The sequence below is a fragment of the Periplaneta americana genome, chromosome 10, assembly GCF_040183065.1.
Source record: "Periplaneta americana isolate PAMFEO1 chromosome 10, P.americana_PAMFEO1_priV1, whole genome shotgun sequence".
NCBI classification, from domain to species: Eukaryota; Metazoa; Arthropoda; class Insecta; order Blattodea; family Blattidae; genus Periplaneta; species Periplaneta americana.
The window spans coordinates 13810444-13828977 of record NC_091126.1 but is presented as its reverse complement, the minus strand read 5'-3'; the positions used below and the strand labels follow the sequence as shown (position 1 = coordinate 13828977).

At 36.1% G+C, this 18534-nt stretch overlaps 1 protein-coding gene across 1 annotated transcript in view; it reads left to right on the top strand.

Moving 5' to 3' along the window:
• The window catches only part of LOC138707451 (cell adhesion molecule Dscam2-like), a 1157632-nt gene that overhangs the window by 1063378 nt on the left and 75720 nt on the right, over nt 1–18534 (top strand). The window contains exons 10-11 of the mRNA XM_069836919.1: nt 896–1057; nt 13875–14171. Of these exons, the coding sequence (XP_069693020.1) occupies nt 896–1057; nt 13875–14171 (459 nt within the window). The remainder of the gene's footprint in view (nt 1–895; nt 1058–13874; nt 14172–18534) is intronic.

The following is an 18534-nucleotide window of genomic DNA, read 5'->3' as shown; positions in this document are numbered from 1 at the left end:
AATCAAACTATCTGGAACATTGTCGGCCACTTTTCAGACAATCACGGATTTTAACAATCATAAATTTGTATGTATGTATGTATATATATATGTATATGATCTAGTACTTTACACTCGACAAAATATCGACAATTACTCATTAGTGGCCAATATACATGATCATGAAATTAGAAATAGTGAACAAATTAATATTCCATATTGTAGATTACACAAGAGCAACACAAACTTTTTAATTATGGGGATGAAATTATATAATAAGCTCCCAAGTCAATATTATAAATTACCAATCAATAGTTTCAAAACTAGATTTTACAATTGGTTATTAAATAATCCTTTTTATTCTGTTGCTGACTTTTTCCAACACAAATTTGTATGAAATTGTATTTTAATAAATAAGTTTAATTGCAATTTAGTTCCTTTTCTTCAATTTAAAAGTTTCAAATTATTTCATGTTTTCATTGTATTACTTAAATTTTACTGTTTCTGTTATTAGTGTTTTTTTAAATGTATTTATATGTTTTTTCAATGTATTCTGACGAAGCCTAAAACTGTATGTCTAATGGCCAAATAAATTGAATTGAATTGAATTAAATTAATTTTTATATGCTACAATAAAATGAAAAATGTGAATATAAAGATAATCGAATAGAAGACGAATAAATTTAAAAAAAAATATGGATATGATTTCAGACTGAAAAGCAACGCATATTTAACAATACATGTCGTGGGTTCGAAATCACACCTAGGACATGCATGTGATGGAGATAGACAACATGCCGAATTCAACTCCTGGGAATTCTGTCTATTTTGAAATACAGAAACTGCCGACACCACTAGGTATAAGAAGATAAAGAAACAAATAAAAATAAATTGAGTTTGGCTCCTGACATTGCAGGTGACCGGTTACTGCCCATTAACAGAAGACATCTCGTGTTTTCGAATGGTACATTAGTAATTGAGAAGGTTCAGTCTGGAGTCGATGGTGGTACCTACAGGTGCGAAGCAACTAACAAGCAAGGAGACACAGCCAGAGGAACAGCCCAAATCACTGTAATGGGTAAGTTAGGAAGTTCTTTCCTTCCTCAAATAAAATTTTTACATCATAATTTCATACAATACAGCTAAAAGAAACAGTCCAGAAATACCAGTACCAAAGATTTAGTTGTTACTAGTTACCACCGCCTTTCAGAAAGTAGAAAAGTTTTCAGTAGCTTTTTAATTATTTTCATCACTATTCTATGTTTTCAAGTTTTATTGAATTAGTTGTTTAAATCAGAAATGTAATTCAGAATATAAAGCTGGTATTTGAATAGACACCGCAGTTCTATAATTTACTTTATGCTCGACCATGCCGAAATGTAGCAATTATACACCTGGTAGTAGCCCTTTAATGCACCTCATTAAAGTACACCTATTCATTATACTTCAGTTGTTCAGCCAATGAGAAATCACCTTTGTAGCATAATAAAAGCGCAAGTATCGATTATTCTCGGATATGCAATCGAAAGACAACTAGCGAAAAGTCACGGAGGCTGGAAATCCAATACTGTCGCAGAAGGTTATGTTCTGTTACTATAATAATTAGCGTTAATTGTAAATAACATTCAAATAAATTCAATTTGTCATCTCGTTTTTCAATTCTAAATCAATTTCCAGGTTATATCAAGACTAATGTTCATGTTATTCTCTAGATTATATCAAGGTCAGTGACATTCGTGCCTCGGAAAAAATCAATACTTTCGCGTCTACGCACATCTTACAATTCAGAAGGTCAGTTCTGCTCCTCACTTACATAACCATAACATGAATATTTATGAATAATTTCAAGTTAGAAATATGGTCGAGCATAAAAAGTCGTATGAAACTTGCCTATAATGGTAATTAAGACGCTCATATGAAAATTATGAAACTCGCTTGCGCTCGTTTCATAAACAAGCATACTCGCGTCTTAATTACTACCATTATAGACTCGTTGCATTATGTACTATTGTTTTTGTCTATATGACTTAATATCATCTTGAAATCCCACAGTGACAACATTTTGTTCCCATATTTTAGATCTGAGTAAGATTTTATTTACCAGTACTAGTTTTGTTTATAGCAATTGTAATGGTTGCATAAGGCCTATATTTTATACTGGTATGCATTTTTCAATACACATAATGTGAGTCACTGAAGTGTGGACCAGCACGCGGTGTTTGTGCTATCATCAAGCAAGTAGCCTAATTATTGTAGAGTGGTGGTGACACAGTCAAACTTGTTATACAGTTAACTTAAATATTTATGAAATAAAAACAGCTAGGCAGTTACTTACCTTCAAATTTTGTTAAAGAAAATGTTGAAATTGGTTGCATTTGTTATCTGCACATTTAGGAACTATCCATCACTTGCTGTAGTTCTCATTGAGAAATCATAGCAGTCTTCTGACATATTAAGCTTTACTTTTTGCAGAATGTGTAGGTTTGTCTTCAATACTACCTCTTTTAATTTACCACAGAGATCTAAAAGTCGTAGGGGGTTAGATCAGGGGACTGACAGGACCACAAATCCCTACTAATACAGTAACTCTGTCCTGGTTGAACACTTTTTTAACTTCTGTCATTGAAACCTCGGCTGTGTGAGCTTTGGCAGGATCCTGTTGAAAGAAAAGGCAAAATCACGCACTCTGCCAATTAACTATCTAAAAAAAGGGGCGGAAACGTATGGACGTATGTGTGGGTAGCAACTGTTGTCTCATAAAAAAAATTGATCATATGATTCTTTGCCCAACCTAACCCTCTGCGACTTTTATCTCCTGGGTAAATTAAAAGATGTCGCATGCAAGACAAATCCACACACTCTGAAGAAATTAAACTTAATATCCATCAGGAGATTGCCACCGTTTCTGAACAAGAATTGCAGCGAGTTATGGATAGTTTCATAAAGAGGTGCCAAAAATATGTGGACAATAAAGGACAGCACCTTCTTTCATAAAATTGTTAAGTCACTTTTGAATTTATTGTTTTTATTCCATAAATTGTTAAGAAAACTTTATCAGGGATATAGTTGTGCCTGGGCAGATCAGGGTGTCACCCCAGTATTTTTTTCTGCAATTTGGGAGCACTCTACTTCTTTATTTTTACTTTTTACTGTAATAATTATCTTTCTTGCTTCTTGCTCAACTTTGTATTTCATAAATATGGATTAGTATTAAATACCAGTGGAATTACCAATAATTGAAGTGTCCACTGGAAGAATGATGGATGTCACTTTCTTGTCGAAAATGAACCAAGACTGTCAATGCATAGCTTAAGACATATAGAATGTACATAGAGAGTTATATGGCATTAACACTGATAGTCATTGTCCAGTAATGATCGGAAAATCACAGTTAAGCTTTGAGCGCTAAGCATTTCAAACTTTCAATCGCTTCTCCTGAAAAATGTATTCCAAATGACATCCATCATTCTTGCAGTGGACTCTTCAATTCATTCATAGTGTTCTGTCTAAGGGCAGGTCTTTCACTGCAAACCCAGCTTTCTCCATTCTTTCAGATTTTCTGCCTTCCTGTTAGTCTCTGCATATGATCCATACATCTTAATGTCGTCTATCATTAGATATCTTCTTCTGCCCCTAACTCTTCTCCCATTAACCATTCCTTCCAGTGCTTCCTTCAGAAGGCAGTTTCTTCTCAACCAGTAACCCAGCGAATTCCTTTTCCTCTTCCTGATCAATTTCAGTATCATTCTTTCTTCACCCACTCGTTTCAACACAGTTTCGTTTCTTATTCTGTCTGTCCATTTCACACGTTCCATCCTTCTCCATATCCACATTTCAAATGATTCTAGTCGCTTCTCTTCACTTCGTCGTAAGGTCGAAGTTCCTGCCCCCATACAACGCTGCATTCCACGAAAAGCACTTCACTAATCTCTTCCTTAGTTCTTTCTCCAGAGGTCCGCAGAAGATACTCCTTTTTCTATTAAAAGTTTTTCTTGGAAAAGATATATGTGGTAGCTTCCCATTGTTTTCCGCACACCATCTCTCTTTCGCATCTTAAAAGATCCCAAGAGACCCCAGCGTGGAGTGAGGGAAGTGGATTTGATTAATTAGGCCCTCTAGACTTCACCATAATTCACCGCAAGGATTAAATATCAGTTCTATCAGGATTTTTTACCCGACCAGAGACTGGGAAATCCCAATTAGCCTTTGCCCCCATTACTAATAAATAATAGTAATATTAATGATGATGATAATAATAATAATAATAATAATAATAATAATAATAATAATAATAATAACACAGTATTTACCTGCGCACTTAAGCCTACATACAGTTACAATACCCTAATCTTTTTCTACACCCTCCTTCCTCAGTCGGCCATAATTGTGGAAATTTTTGCTGTCAGTTTATTTTCTTTTGTGCATTGAAGTCTCCGTGAATTTGATTCTAATGGGGTATGTACTACTGTCCATGGAAGTTGTAATTCGATAACAAAATAACAATAGATACCGGTACCATATATAAGTCAAAATTAGACTACCTGCCTAATACAGAGTCACTGTAAATACGCGGTTTACACAAGTTTCTTGAAGAATGTCTTGTCAAGGTTTATCCTGATAGTAATAACTTTTGAGATGCGCCCTGGTACTATTTTATTTATGACTACATCCTTGAACTGGCTGCATCACCACATTCTATGATACCCGCACATGGCAACGATCAATGTGCTTGACGATGGCACAAATGTACACCTGTTCGCATTTCTTTGGCTCTCTGTATAAAATATGACACATTAAAAAGAATTGTTCTTCTGACGACGATCTCGTGTTTAATATTTAGCATGATTTCAGTTATCTACACAAAATAATCAACTACTCCATAGTTCATTTTGAAAATGACCAACATAAGAAGCACTGGAAGAACTGTACATGTGTAATTAAAGGTAATAGATAAGGTTTATCATAAGTTATTGGGGTTTGAAGGCTAGAATATAAGTTTCGTACACCATGATATATCAGACCTATTTTAGTTTATCTTGAATAAATGAAATGCAGTATTCCACAGATACCGTACTCCCTTATCTACTCTTATATTCACTTACAGAGAATTAAAAAAAATATATGAACGCGTCTGACAATCATTGCTGTGGCATTGCAGGCGTGCATTCAGCCGCAAGGGGAACATTTTTAACACTTCTTGTAGAATGGCATATTGCTGCTGATAACACTGAGCATGTACAGCATGTTATAACTGGAACTTGGAAAATTCAGTAGCCCAAATTTTGTTTCTGGGTCTGTAAAAAAACAAATAAACCAATTGAGGGGTTTGCCGGAAGAAAGGTGGATAGACCTCTACGTCCTTCTTTGGGAAAACGGTTTAAAATGTAGTGAATAACACTTCTTGTAGAATGGCATATTGCTGCTGATAACACTGAGTATGTACAGTATGTTATAACTGGGACTTGGAAAATTCAGTAGCCCAAATTTTGTTTCTGGGTCTGTAAAAAAACAAATAAACCAATTGAGGGGTTTGCCGGAAGAAAGGCAGATAGGCCTCTATGCCCTTCTTCGGGAAAACGGTTTAAAATGTAGTGAATAATTCGCTAATTATAGTAGCGAAATTTTGTTTTGATTGTACTGTACATACCTGCAGGACAGGGCTGCGTGCGTGCTTGCACGATTTATTCAGTCAGTCTACAAGTAAAGCTAGTGCTGCACGTTACCGCATACTGTACTGTGTGTGTTTTCTCTTGGTAGAGACTAAGCAAATATATATATATAGTTCAATTTAGTCAGTCCAGTTGTTTCCTTTGACTGCTTTTTATGTTCATTATTGTCCTTGCTTTAAGAGTAAACAAACTTATGAAACTCGTAGATTCAGACGGAAATATTTTATGTTCTATAAAGAGATTTGTTACAATATTCAGATTTTTGGGCTTATTGTTATCAGGATTATACAAAGAATATATTTTATTTATTTATGTTCACACAAAATGGAGATTTTCTTTTTCTGTTATATTCAGAGATTTTGCTTTGCGTACTTAATGTCTACTCAGTATATCTGAAATAATGTAAATTACTTTAGAAGTAGATACTAAATGTCATAAAATGTATCTTTGTTTCAATTCCGTGTGAAATTTAAATCTGAAATCTACATTAAATCCCCTAAGCAAATCATTATATGGATAAAGGGCGTATAGACCGAAGTTTTATATGGTACAAATACTGTATAAGGAAATTTAATAATATAAATTGCCTAAATGCTACAAAACATTTATACTCGCTAAGATTTTTAATTTAATGTATAATTTTGTTCACTATCTGTATAACATTTTATTCAAGTGCGTTTTAAAATCTTAGATTGCCTGTATCTCAATTCACCATATTGACGTATACGCCCTTTTTCCGGCAAACCCCTCAATTGCATTAATAGGAATATTGATAAAATTCCATTCTACCCATATTTCACAATTACATATATTCTTATTATGATCGTAACAATCTTAAAAAAAAAAAAAACTTTATATTCTATGGCAGCAGCTACACGAAAAGAGGTGTATCGAGTAGGATAATTAACAATTCCAGCAGAACCTTGGAAAGCCTCTAACTCGGAAGCGATAAATCATAGAACATATGCTCATATGGACGTGTTGCGTTGTTTTGAGGTATACTGTTCACACCTCAGATATTTTTCATATAAATGGAAACACCCTGTAGGCCCTTTATCAAATGACATTAATGTCGGGTATTTCAATTCATTTATTGTATTCCATAGACCTTACACCAGCATTGAAGCTTTAAGATGTGGAAAAAGTCAAGGGTTATATAGAATGTCCCAAAAATAGACTGACAAATTAATTGTGGTTGTAGCCACAGAGCAAAGAAATATGCCAGTGAAAACCTCACAGTTCTGTTTTCACTATTCTTCAGGTCATCATTCTGTAAATTTGTTAAAGCCCAGTCCAAATAATTAAAGTTAGACTATTTCTGAAAAGTCAAAAGAAGGGGAAGGGTAGGTGCTATGTGTAGGAAAGGCATTCCCGACGTTTCGCCTTCCCCCCCCCCCCCCAATTATTTCCAGTTTTTAATAGATAAAATTTTGCAAACTCAACCTAACTCGGAATAATAAAGCAATGTATACTGTATAAATATAACCTCAATCCAATTGCGGTTGGTATTAGGGAAACTTTGTTACTATGTAAGTAACATGTATGTTTCGATTGGGTACGTGGTCATGTAGGGAACACAGGAAACGAAAGAGCAGATCATCTAGCCAAGATGGCCGCAATTTCGGAAACAGAACACACATACTCTAAACAACCCCTCTCTTATGTAAAAATGCAAATGAAGGTGGACATCTTAAATGACTGGAATGCAATGTGGTTAAATAGTACAAATGGTCAAATCACAAAATCACTATATTTTCCCACAGTTAAAGATAGACTAACCGTAAAGAATTATGAACCATCTTACATATCCACGCAATTTATGACTGGACACGGAAAATTTAATTCATATTTTGAACGTTTCAAAATTGACAACCCAAATGGCTCTTCATGTCCCTGTGAACACCCCACACAAACAGTCGACCACCTGTTATTTGAGTGCCCACTACAAGAACGCAAGAGATACCGGCTAGAAACCCATCTTAGCATGTGCGACACAACTTTCTCACCACCAATTACAAAAGTTCTTCTGAAGCAATGTTGCATAAAGGAATTTCACATATTTATTACAGGTGTATTTAAGACCTTGTAGAAATAACAGTATTTAGTAACAGTGTCCTATTTATTCTTTTGCAGCCAAATTTGTAACTTTTAAAAGTATAGTTATCATGTTGAAGTGTATGTGTTGTAGAGGATGCTTGATTTGTTGTGTATGTGAGTCATAGTTGTGGGATGCTTGATTGTGTTTGTGTGACTATTATGTATTAATTTATGATGTATGTTAGGGAAAGTTGCTTAATTGTGTTATAGAGTACCGCTATAAGAAATGTTTTGTTTATGTGTTGTAACTGTTTTCTGTATGTCTCAATTGATGACTGATGTTTGATTTGCAATCGCAGTGTTTAAATTACGGATTGTTTAGGTTTTATTTCCGTTGTGTAAGCTAATTTATTTTTCTTTTCAATTTGTTTTATGCTTAGGCCTATTTTTGTGTAAAACTATAGCCCTAGCATACATATGTAAAATAGGGCTACCCCCCCCATTGGAGATACAATAATAATAATAATATACTGTTCTCTGATTCCGCAATAAGTTAGAACTTGATAGTTTGATTACAAGTAGTGAACAAATGTTCAATAAGATTGTAGGCCTGCACTAATACACTGCCTAATCACAAGTCATGTTTATTTGATATCTCAATTACTACGTATATGAGTTATAATATTGAAACCTTTTCTTTTGCGTTGTTTTGAATTAAAGAACACTCCAGAAAATTTTATCAGTCTATTTCTGAGACACCCTATGTGTGTGTATATATTTGGCGAGATGAGGTGACACCGAGGATTCGCCATAGATTACCTGACATCTGACTTAGCAGTTGGGGTAAACCTTGGAATAAACCCAGCTAGATAATCAGCCCAAGCAGGAATCGAACCCAAGCTCGAGCACAGCTCCTGATCAGCAGGCAAGCGCAATTGAAAACAAAGAGATACATACAAGATGTATATGGCTTTAAAATCTACCCAACTAGTTTAAGTATAAGTCGAAATAAAGTAAGTTGTTTTAAAGATTTTACCTTTATTGCATTGGATGATATGAAGAAAGCTGTCGGTAAATGGTTCATCCACCAACCACACACCTAAATGCAGATTTTGTTTGTTTAACCTGTCATGTAATGTACATTAATATAATTTTTCATATTGTTCAGCCATAATAAGTAACGAGTAAGTTACTGGTGCTTTTGGGTGTATGTCTAAGTTTTCTTTGAACAATAGCAATTAGCACAAAATATTAAATAAGATATCCAACATAAAGCAACAAAAATGAAGAGAGTTTGTTAATTACATAAAATTATCCCATTTTCAGGATATATGTAGCGTGCATAATATTGTACCGGTATGCACTTGTTTCTAAATAGCTTAACCTTAATCTCTGTGAAGATAGTACCAAAAAGAAATTTAATTTTTTTTTTTCATGAACAGCTTTCATGTTTAGATTATCTTATTAAGGGAAAATATATCATTGGGGGAGGGGGGGGGTCAGAAAATCTATAAGATGGTATTATTAATTTGTTAAACGAACAAATTATTATTATTATTATTATTATTATTATTATTATTATTATTATTATTATTATTATTATTATAAATAACAGTCAAGGCCAGGGATCGAACGTGGTACATTTTCTTGGCAGGTTAACGCACTACCATTCAGCTATCAATGAGATACGGTACAGAAAGGAGTAGCCTATAATGTTGAAATTGGTTGGCATACAGTATGTTAATATTATCTCTAATATCTACTTTTCAATCAGCAAACATTTACACATCCTACAAATGTAGCTTCTCAACATTCTAAACCTTGTTTACGATGTATGTTCTTGAATATCACAACTTCAAGATTATATTTTATTGTATTATTGTGCTTTATATGCGTGTTTAATTTATGCCAACTACTTTACTGTTTGACGCTCAGCTAAAAAACAGCCAGATGTTTTATGTTTCCATGGCTCTATATTGTTGTATAGATTACTGATTTTTAATAATGCGGCCGATTCAGATGATGTATCATATGGCGGTGTTTATTGACATACAGGAAACGTTATTTCCATTATGTGTTTGCATTGCAGTTTATTACAATGACTGAAAGTAATTTATTAAAAGTAAATGGAATAGTTAAAGTATTTTGAAACGCTCGAGTCTATTCCTTCCACAGTGCAGTGTAAATATCGACAGTACAATCCTGAATATCTGTTAGACAACTCAGTGAACTCAGGACTCTCATTTTTAAGAACTCAATTATGTGTATTCACCATATGATGTCATGAAGCACTATTCTGTTACAGTCCCTCCTAAGATAACTCCTTTCAGCTTCCGATCGGATTTGCATCTTGGTGAACGTGTGGGCGTTCAGTGTGTCGTTAGCAAAGGTGATGCCCCGCTCAACATCCGGTGGCTAAAGGACGGACGCGAGTTGGCACAGGGAGATGGCCTGGTGTTGCGCACGCTGGACGAGTTCACGAGTGTTCTCAGCATTGGGGCACTTGCACCTGAACATGGGGGGAACTACACTTGTGTTGCCCGTAATGCAGCCGCCCGGGCAGCTTACTCTGCCCCGCTCTCCGTTAATGGTACGGTGGCATGTGTTCATGTCGCACAAGCCTGGAGCTTGGAGGAGAATGGCGGACAGCAGAGAGTATGCTCTTCCATTTTTGTGTTACCTGATTGAATCTCTCTTCCTTTCAAATATACGGAGACTTAATATTTATTTGTATCTTTCTGTAGTCATAGGAGATTCGACTTGCAACGAGAGAAAGCTCCCAAGCTGTCATGTTGCTCAGTAAAGCTCGGAAGTTCCGACCTTCTTCCCTGTACAAGTAGCTAGGGACAGGAGTTTAGTTTAAACAAATGTGTATTTCGGACACGGAGGTACAGTCGGGTCTACTGAAAATGAAGGTGGCTGCCCAAAACATCTCATTGATATCATGCCAGGTTGAATAAAATAAACAACATGTACAGTATATTATGCAAATCTAGTCTTTCAGGTAAAGCTCCCTGTAAAGCAGATTTGAATAATTTCAAGGGAAAAATTGTTCCGGGGCCGGGTATCGATCCCGGGACCTCTGGTTGAACGTACCAGCGCTCTGCCAACTGAGCTACCCGGGAACTCCACCCGACACCATCTCAACTTTTCCCTTTATATCCACACAACTCACGTGGGCTGACGAAACGCCAGAGACTCACATCGAGTGCACACAATCTCTGTGTGACTTAGAATTGTGGTTTTCTGTTAACGTACACAGTGACGTATATATTATGCAAATCTAGTCTTTCAGGTAAAGCTTTATATATTGTGCAAATCTAGTCTTTCAGGTGAAGCTTTACCTGAAAGACTAGATTTGCATAATATATACGTCACTGTGTACGTTAACAGAAAACCACAATTCTAAGTCACACAGAGATTGTGTGCACTCGATGTGAGTCTCTGGCGTTTCGTCAGCCCACGCGAGTTGTGTGGATATAAAGGGAAAAGTTGAGACGGTGTCTGGTGGAGTTCCCGGGTAGCTCAGTTGGCAGAGCGCTCGTACGTTCAACCAGAGGTCCCGGGATCGATACCCGGCCCCGGAACAATTTTTTCCTTGAAATTATTCAACATGTATATTAAATAAACAAATTTAATGTTCTGATTTCTTTTCATAAAGTTTGTTGCAGTGTATGGTCATAATATTTGCAGATAAGAACATCTTACCGGGTTTATCAGGAAGGGGAATTCCCATAATAACATGAGCAACAAATTTCCTTGTTTGGTCCTTCGTTTTGACTAAGGAAACCCAAATCTTATTGTCTGCCACTGTTTTCTTATATTCGCTAAAATATCACCATATTAAGCTTCCGTGTACTTTTGTGATGTGTTGACTCGAAAGGAAGTTCTTTGCGTGTGTGTTTTTGTGTGAACTGCTTACAAAAAAAATAGTTATCTATTTTTATTAAATGGAAAGTTGACATACTTGAATTTAAAGTGAATGCTATTTCTTCCTCCCCTAGTTACTTCAACAATGCTAAATGTGTATGATGATTTTGGGGTTACAGTGTTCTTAAATAAAGCTTCATTCCACCCTCTAGTTTGTGTTTGACACAACTTACAAAATATGTACAGTCTACTCCCCACTAAAAGAAAACAATCTACTTTCAAATTCCTCTATCAAATCCTTTACCTGTAATTCAAAATTATGATTTCAAAATTTGTAATCCCCATTCTATTATATTCCTCCAATAAAGCATTTAACTTTAATTCTCTGAATCTAGGTGGATTCGACATAATTATTTACACGTCGGTTTTGTGTACTGGTTGTGTATGAACTAAATGTAAAGTCAACGCGAAGTGTGAGAAAGTATACGGTACTTCGTACAAACTTCAAGCAAGTACCGGTACATTGTGTTGCTGGCATGTTTTCAACACCTGTAGCCTTTTTAGGCAGTGACCAATTGACTATTTTGCCTGTAGACACGACTGTAACTCAGACTCACTGTTTACTCAGCCGGTGCGTGGGACAAGATCGGAACTTCCGAGCTATGGTGATCACATTGCCCCCCCCCCAACTGCTTTGCCACCAATGTTCAGAGAATATTACCCTAACTTCCCCATAAATAGAAGTTCATCTTGAATGCAGTCATTTAATAACAGTGAATACATAAAATCTGTATCAACTAAACAACATGAATAATTAAAATTCAACTCTGAATATATTATGAGACACCAAATCGAAATCATTATTGGTTCTCGCTGAAATCGACATCAGTAAAACTGTATCTACTACTTTTATATTTGCAGCTGCAGGTAACTGGTGTCTGGAGACATGAACATGATAATTAGTTGATAAATCTTTCTATTAAGATGATTAGTCTCGGGCAGTGAACTACAGATCTTCACAATTTTATTAAATTGTTTATTTGGTTTGAAGCCTACATTCTGTCAGTGTTATTGTTTACTTAATTATACTGTAATAACTGCGCAGTTATCTAGTATCAATGATAGTGAGATACCGGTAGTATTTTGACGTGATGAGTTTGAGGATTCCCCATGGAATTACCAGACATTCGTCTTACAGTTGAAGAAAACTTTGGAAACAACCCAACCAGATAACCAGCACAAGCAGGACTCTAACCCAAGCCCGATCATGGGAATGGAACTGCTCGCTACCTCTGACCATAACATCTTTTATATTATTTAATGTCCCGAAGTACATATGATATTTCCATGCAGATATTCTGCGTCATCATACGATGAAAGAGTAATGGAACGGAGAAAAATTCTCTCCAGCGCCGGGATTTGAACCCGGGTTTTCAGCTCTACGTGCTGATGCTTTATCCACTAAGCCACACCGGATACCCACCCTGGCATCGGACAAAATCATCTCAGATTAAGCTCCAACTCTTGGGTTCCCGCTAGTGGCCGCCCTCTGCATTACATCATAGATGTCTAATGAATGTAGGACCGAAGTCCACACATGTGCTGAGGTGCACTCGTTATGAGTGACTAGTTGGCCGGGATCCGACGGAATAAGCGCGTACTTCGGTACATCAAAATAATATATATGATATGCATAAATCACTTCGTGATTTAAGACGGCGCTTATTCCGTCGGATCCTGGCCAACTAGTCACTCATAACGAGTGCACCTCAGCACATGTGTGGACTTCGGTCCTACGTTCATAGACATCTATGACGTAATGCAGAGGGCGGGCACTAGAGGGAACCCAAGAGTTGGAGCTTAATCTGAGACGATTCTGTCCGGCGCCGGGGTGGTATCCGGTGTGGCTTAGTGGATAAAGCATCAGCACGTAGAGCTGAAAACCCAGGTTCAAATCCCGGCGCCAGAGAGAATTTTTTTCCGTTCCATTACTCTTTCATCGTATAACATCTTTGCTTAATAATACTGATAGAAAAAAAATTATGTATATTCTCTGTCTCAACAGACCAAACCATTTATAGGATTTTTGTCTTATTTCTAATTTTGTTAGAAAGTAATTTTGGTGTGAGATTTAATTTTCGTTTCAATTTGTCCTTAATGCTTTACACTCCTTCTGTGTAATTGAAAGGAAAGGAGTTAATTCAGCGAGTATGAAACATAAAAAATTCATCTCTCGAGCTAGTCCGTTTCCCCACCAAGCCAGGGAAGTATCGTAGAGCTGTGTTGTGGCTTGAGTGTGTGCATATGGGTGTGTTTCAGTGCCTCCAGCAATCACACCATTCTCATTCGGGGAGTTGTCAGCAGGCGAACGGGTCAGGGTGACTTGCAGTGTCAAACGTGGAGATCCACCACTTACCATCGCGTGGCTCAAGGATGCCCGCCCTCTCCAAAACCTAGGCCTGCATGATGACCTTGACCTCACGATCCAAGATAATGAAGAATTCTCTAGTGTCCTGGCGATACGTAGCGTTAGCTCTAGACATAGCGGCAACTACACCTGTGTGGCGCGCAATCCAGCCCAGACAGTCACCTACACGGCTCAGCTACTGGTCACGGGTAACTACAGTTGCAAGGGTTGTGGGACCTCATGGCATGTGGGCTACACTAGCGGGACTGCTTGCTCCAAGTATTTTTATGAAAGTATTTTATTTTGAAATTCATGTCAACACAGCAGCTATATGATCTTAAAAATGTTTCAGATTTAATTTCTTTACTTCTGCAATTTCTTACAACAAAATTTCAAAGTGCCTGTGTATTCGGATTTGCTTAGAAACATGGCTGCCAATATTTAGAAAATTGTTCGAATTGGAAGGACGATGTCATATCGAAATTACTGTGAACAACTTTAAGCAGTGTTTTTCTGTAATTGCTGGACAAAGTTTGGCAACAAATTCTGTACTCAATTCTGTACTCAACAATTATGAAAAGATTTCGTTAGTGATTGCTGCAGATATGGATAATCGATACTTTACTGGTTTTAGTATTTGTCACTATGTTGTCTCATTTACTTCTGAGTCCAAAAATCCTTATCAGGCCATTTAACAAATTTACTGAGGAATTGGTGTGTTAATAAGTTCTGACTACTTTGTTTCTCGAAACATAAAAAGCGATAAATTATAAAATTCTTGCTTCATTTTCGTAAATATATTCAAGAACTGCTCTCCTCGTAATTAAAGAGTCAGTAAAACTCTTTCGGAATCACCTATATGGACTCTAATTCAATGCACTGAAAAAACCAATGCGTCATTATCATTTTTCATTTTCTTATTAGTTTTCATTGTTTGTTTATTTGTGCGAGATCGTGCGTATTTGCTTGTTTTCCGCACAGAACCAATACGCGGTAAGTGTGAAATACCACATTCAGTATACCCAATGTAACACATAACAATTTCCCTCTTCTTACCGCTTAAGCGCGACATTCATTTTACTGCTTTAGGCTTTTAACATATTATTTTTAGAGACGTTTAACATGGTAATAATTATAAATTGGAAACTTACCACTGCAATTTCACCTAAATTGCAATGTTAATTATTGTTTTTAAATATTTGCAAAAATTAAGTAAAGTCTACTACTCCACGAAACTTATTGCATTCCTGATACAAGTAACATTAAGGAAGCCGTGAAAAAATCAACAAGATTCCAGATGCCGATGTTATTACTGCAATATGTTATATAAATAATATTGTTAAAATATTAAAATGAAAAATGAATCATGACATAACCTTACCGTTTGTTTTAAGTTCGCATTTATAGACTGGGGGAAAAAAAAGACAGACGTATATCACGGCCTGCTGGAGTATAGTAAACACAGAAAATATTTTATAGCAACAATGTTGAAGAAAGATATTTTGGTTTTCCGAAGTTGCTGTCATTAAACAGAAACCAACATGGAGATTTCATTGCAACTAATTAGAAATTCGTCTTTCAGGTATGTAATAAACGATCTTCGAACGAAATAATGTACGATACACGAGCGGTATGTTTGTTTTCATGTTCTCGGAAATTAAAAAAGCTCAACTACGTTTCGCTTTTTCAATCTTTTCCTCGAACATGAAAACATCAACATACCGCTCCTGTAATGTATATTACTATTGTGTGTCACTTTTCTTATTCTGTTAACTGCTATTGTTTTTTGTTTATTTTTATGATTGTTTACTTGTTTGTCAATTTTTCTATTCTGTTAACTTTCATTGTTTGTTTGTTTATTTGTTTGTCACTTTTCTCACTCTGTTATTCTTCGTTGTCTGTTTGTTTCTTTTTTTCTTTTGTATGCCTTGTTTAATGGCAGCCTGTGATTTGAGGAAGCTCTTGTAAATAAATAAATAAATAAATAAATAAATAAATGCCTTTTGTAAACTTAATAATAATAATTCATTACTTACTCTGATTAGTAAAATACTTTTGCGGTAAACTGCTGATAAATAGAGAAATAACTCTGAAGATAATAACATAATTCAGACTGTAATAAAAGGGAAATTTTCGGGATAAAATTGCATTTTCTTTCGTAATTCTTAGAATAAAGCTATATTTTGTCAAACATTACTGTGCAAAAAATCAGACGGTTTTCGCCTGAATATAACTGATGAATTAGATTATAGCTGTCTATAATACAATTAAAGTACATAGGAGCTTACTATATTTGAGGTAGATAATAGTAAAAGTGTAGATTGGACTAACTTAAGCCTTATATAAATGATTTATTTTAATACCCAACTTGTTGAGATATAGAAATAATTAGAATATAGAATTGGTTCCTTAACTTTTGTTAAATAGGCCTACTGCAGAGAAACATTGTACAATTGAAACTGTGTCGTAGAATGTAAAATTCAGTAGGTGTATTACTGTTCTTAAAGACACTGAATTAAGTAAAATAAGTGCCAAAGAAATTTATCCGATGAGACAGTAAGCAAATGTAACATTTTGAGACTAATTTTCGTCATATGTTTTAGTAATTACAGACTGTGGGTACAAATATTTTGGCAGTCCCACAAGGTTGTTAACCTCCTGCCTTGACCCCCTGCACCCTTTCTGTCCCATTTCCTGCCTACACCCGAACCTCTTCCTGGTGATATCTTTCCATTTCTTGCTTGCATGCTTCATATGAACTTCATACCTGTCTCGTGTTGCTTCGCAGTCCAGGAATGAGATAGCTGTTCATTACTTGACTATCACCGCCTTGGATGACTTGCGGTTGACAAAAGCCTTCTACTTCTTCGAGCAATGCAGGTAACCTAAGGCTTATTAGCATGCATTATCTTTTTTTGATGTAATTATTCTTCATTATTTTTCGGATTGCTTCGTGTGAGTATGTTGTATGTCTCTTGTATCATTTCATCTTGCAGCCAACAAGATTTTTCAGTTGTTAAAAACCTCACATTACAAGGCCAGCAACAACTATATTCGTCATTTTCTTGCACAGAGTCATGAGTTGAGACACATTTTTCAGCAAGCCGTTCACACCGTGTACGACTGTTCGTTGCATCTGCACCATGAAACTCAGAAACTTGTTGTTCCAGTATGGCATCGTAAATTAGATAAAGCTAATTCCACAGAGAATTGCGCCCAATGCCAGAATGTTTAGAATGAGTGCAGAAACATATCACTAGTGTTGCGGATCTCAGTCTCAGCCTGTGGCACTCCGAAATTAAATCTGAAGACATTCTGCACATCGTTGGAGCCTCTTTGAATGTTTGAGTTGAAATTTCGATTGTGTGATTTTCTCGATGTCAATTTTCTACTCTAATGAAGGAACTGATAGATCATGTGACAATGTTGGATTTTTTATATTACCGGTATCAAGTATTTCAAACACAATTGTGATTTACGTCACACTGGCATTGCCGAAATTTTTTATAAATTCCCATTTACTGTAACATTTCTGATATGTCTCTGTAGTCAACATGTTGTAACTAACCTATTGTACACATGCAGTTGAGTGTGGTGTATGAATTGCTTTCTTGTGATGCAGAAAACGTCAAACTGATTTACAGGCCTAAGCATTATGTCACTCTAATTGTTATGCCAATACTGTCTTAATCACTGTTTATGCTTCTCATTTAAATGGACAAAGAGTTGATGATATGACATCCTGTCATTTGATGTTACTGCAAGTGAAGCTTTACACTTTCATCTGTACTACCTATGATAGAGTAGGGAAACTTTAGAGGGTAATGGAAGCACTTTTGAGAATGAAGTCACGAAAATGTGTGATTGTTTGAACAGACTTCCTAACTCGGTTTCAGCCTTGCATGGCTTACTCTGCCACTGTCGATATAGCCGAAACAGAATTTGTGTCAGTAGCAATCACAAAGGCATCCACTAACCGTAAGAAAATAAAGTGCTGAAGAGCTTTACTTTGTGTGTGCTGCTTGCTTTAGGCTGCAGGAATGACTTGTTTTTGGCTGTGATGTAAAGATCATACTGTCTGTCTCGTCTGAATAGTCCGTCGGTCTCACTCTAGTTCGGCTTCGCTGCAGCCACGCACGAACGTGAAAATTAGACCGGCAATAATTCTGTCAGAAAGCGAGCATTGCCTGTTACATGCACCTCTCTGCTTGACTATCTGGATGAACGAACAGATATCGAGAGAACCATGACACCATTCAGTGCTGTTAGTTACACAGGACAGATCCGTGTTGCCACTATTCCCAGTGCACTGATGGTGCAGAAGCATGAGGCGATAAAGAGATAGGTAACAGCATGAGACTGTCCACACTTGAAACTCCTTTCTGCACAAAGATGTCTCCATCTGTCAATGCACTCCACACAGTTCAATCACTATTTCCACTCTGTCCACTAACATGGAAATTCCTTAAATAACTTACATAGCAGCAACAATTAAAATGATTGGCAGCTTAAAATCAGTCTAATCCAGAAATTTGTTTTTCCCAAAAATCATAGTTTTCTTTAATCCTGTAG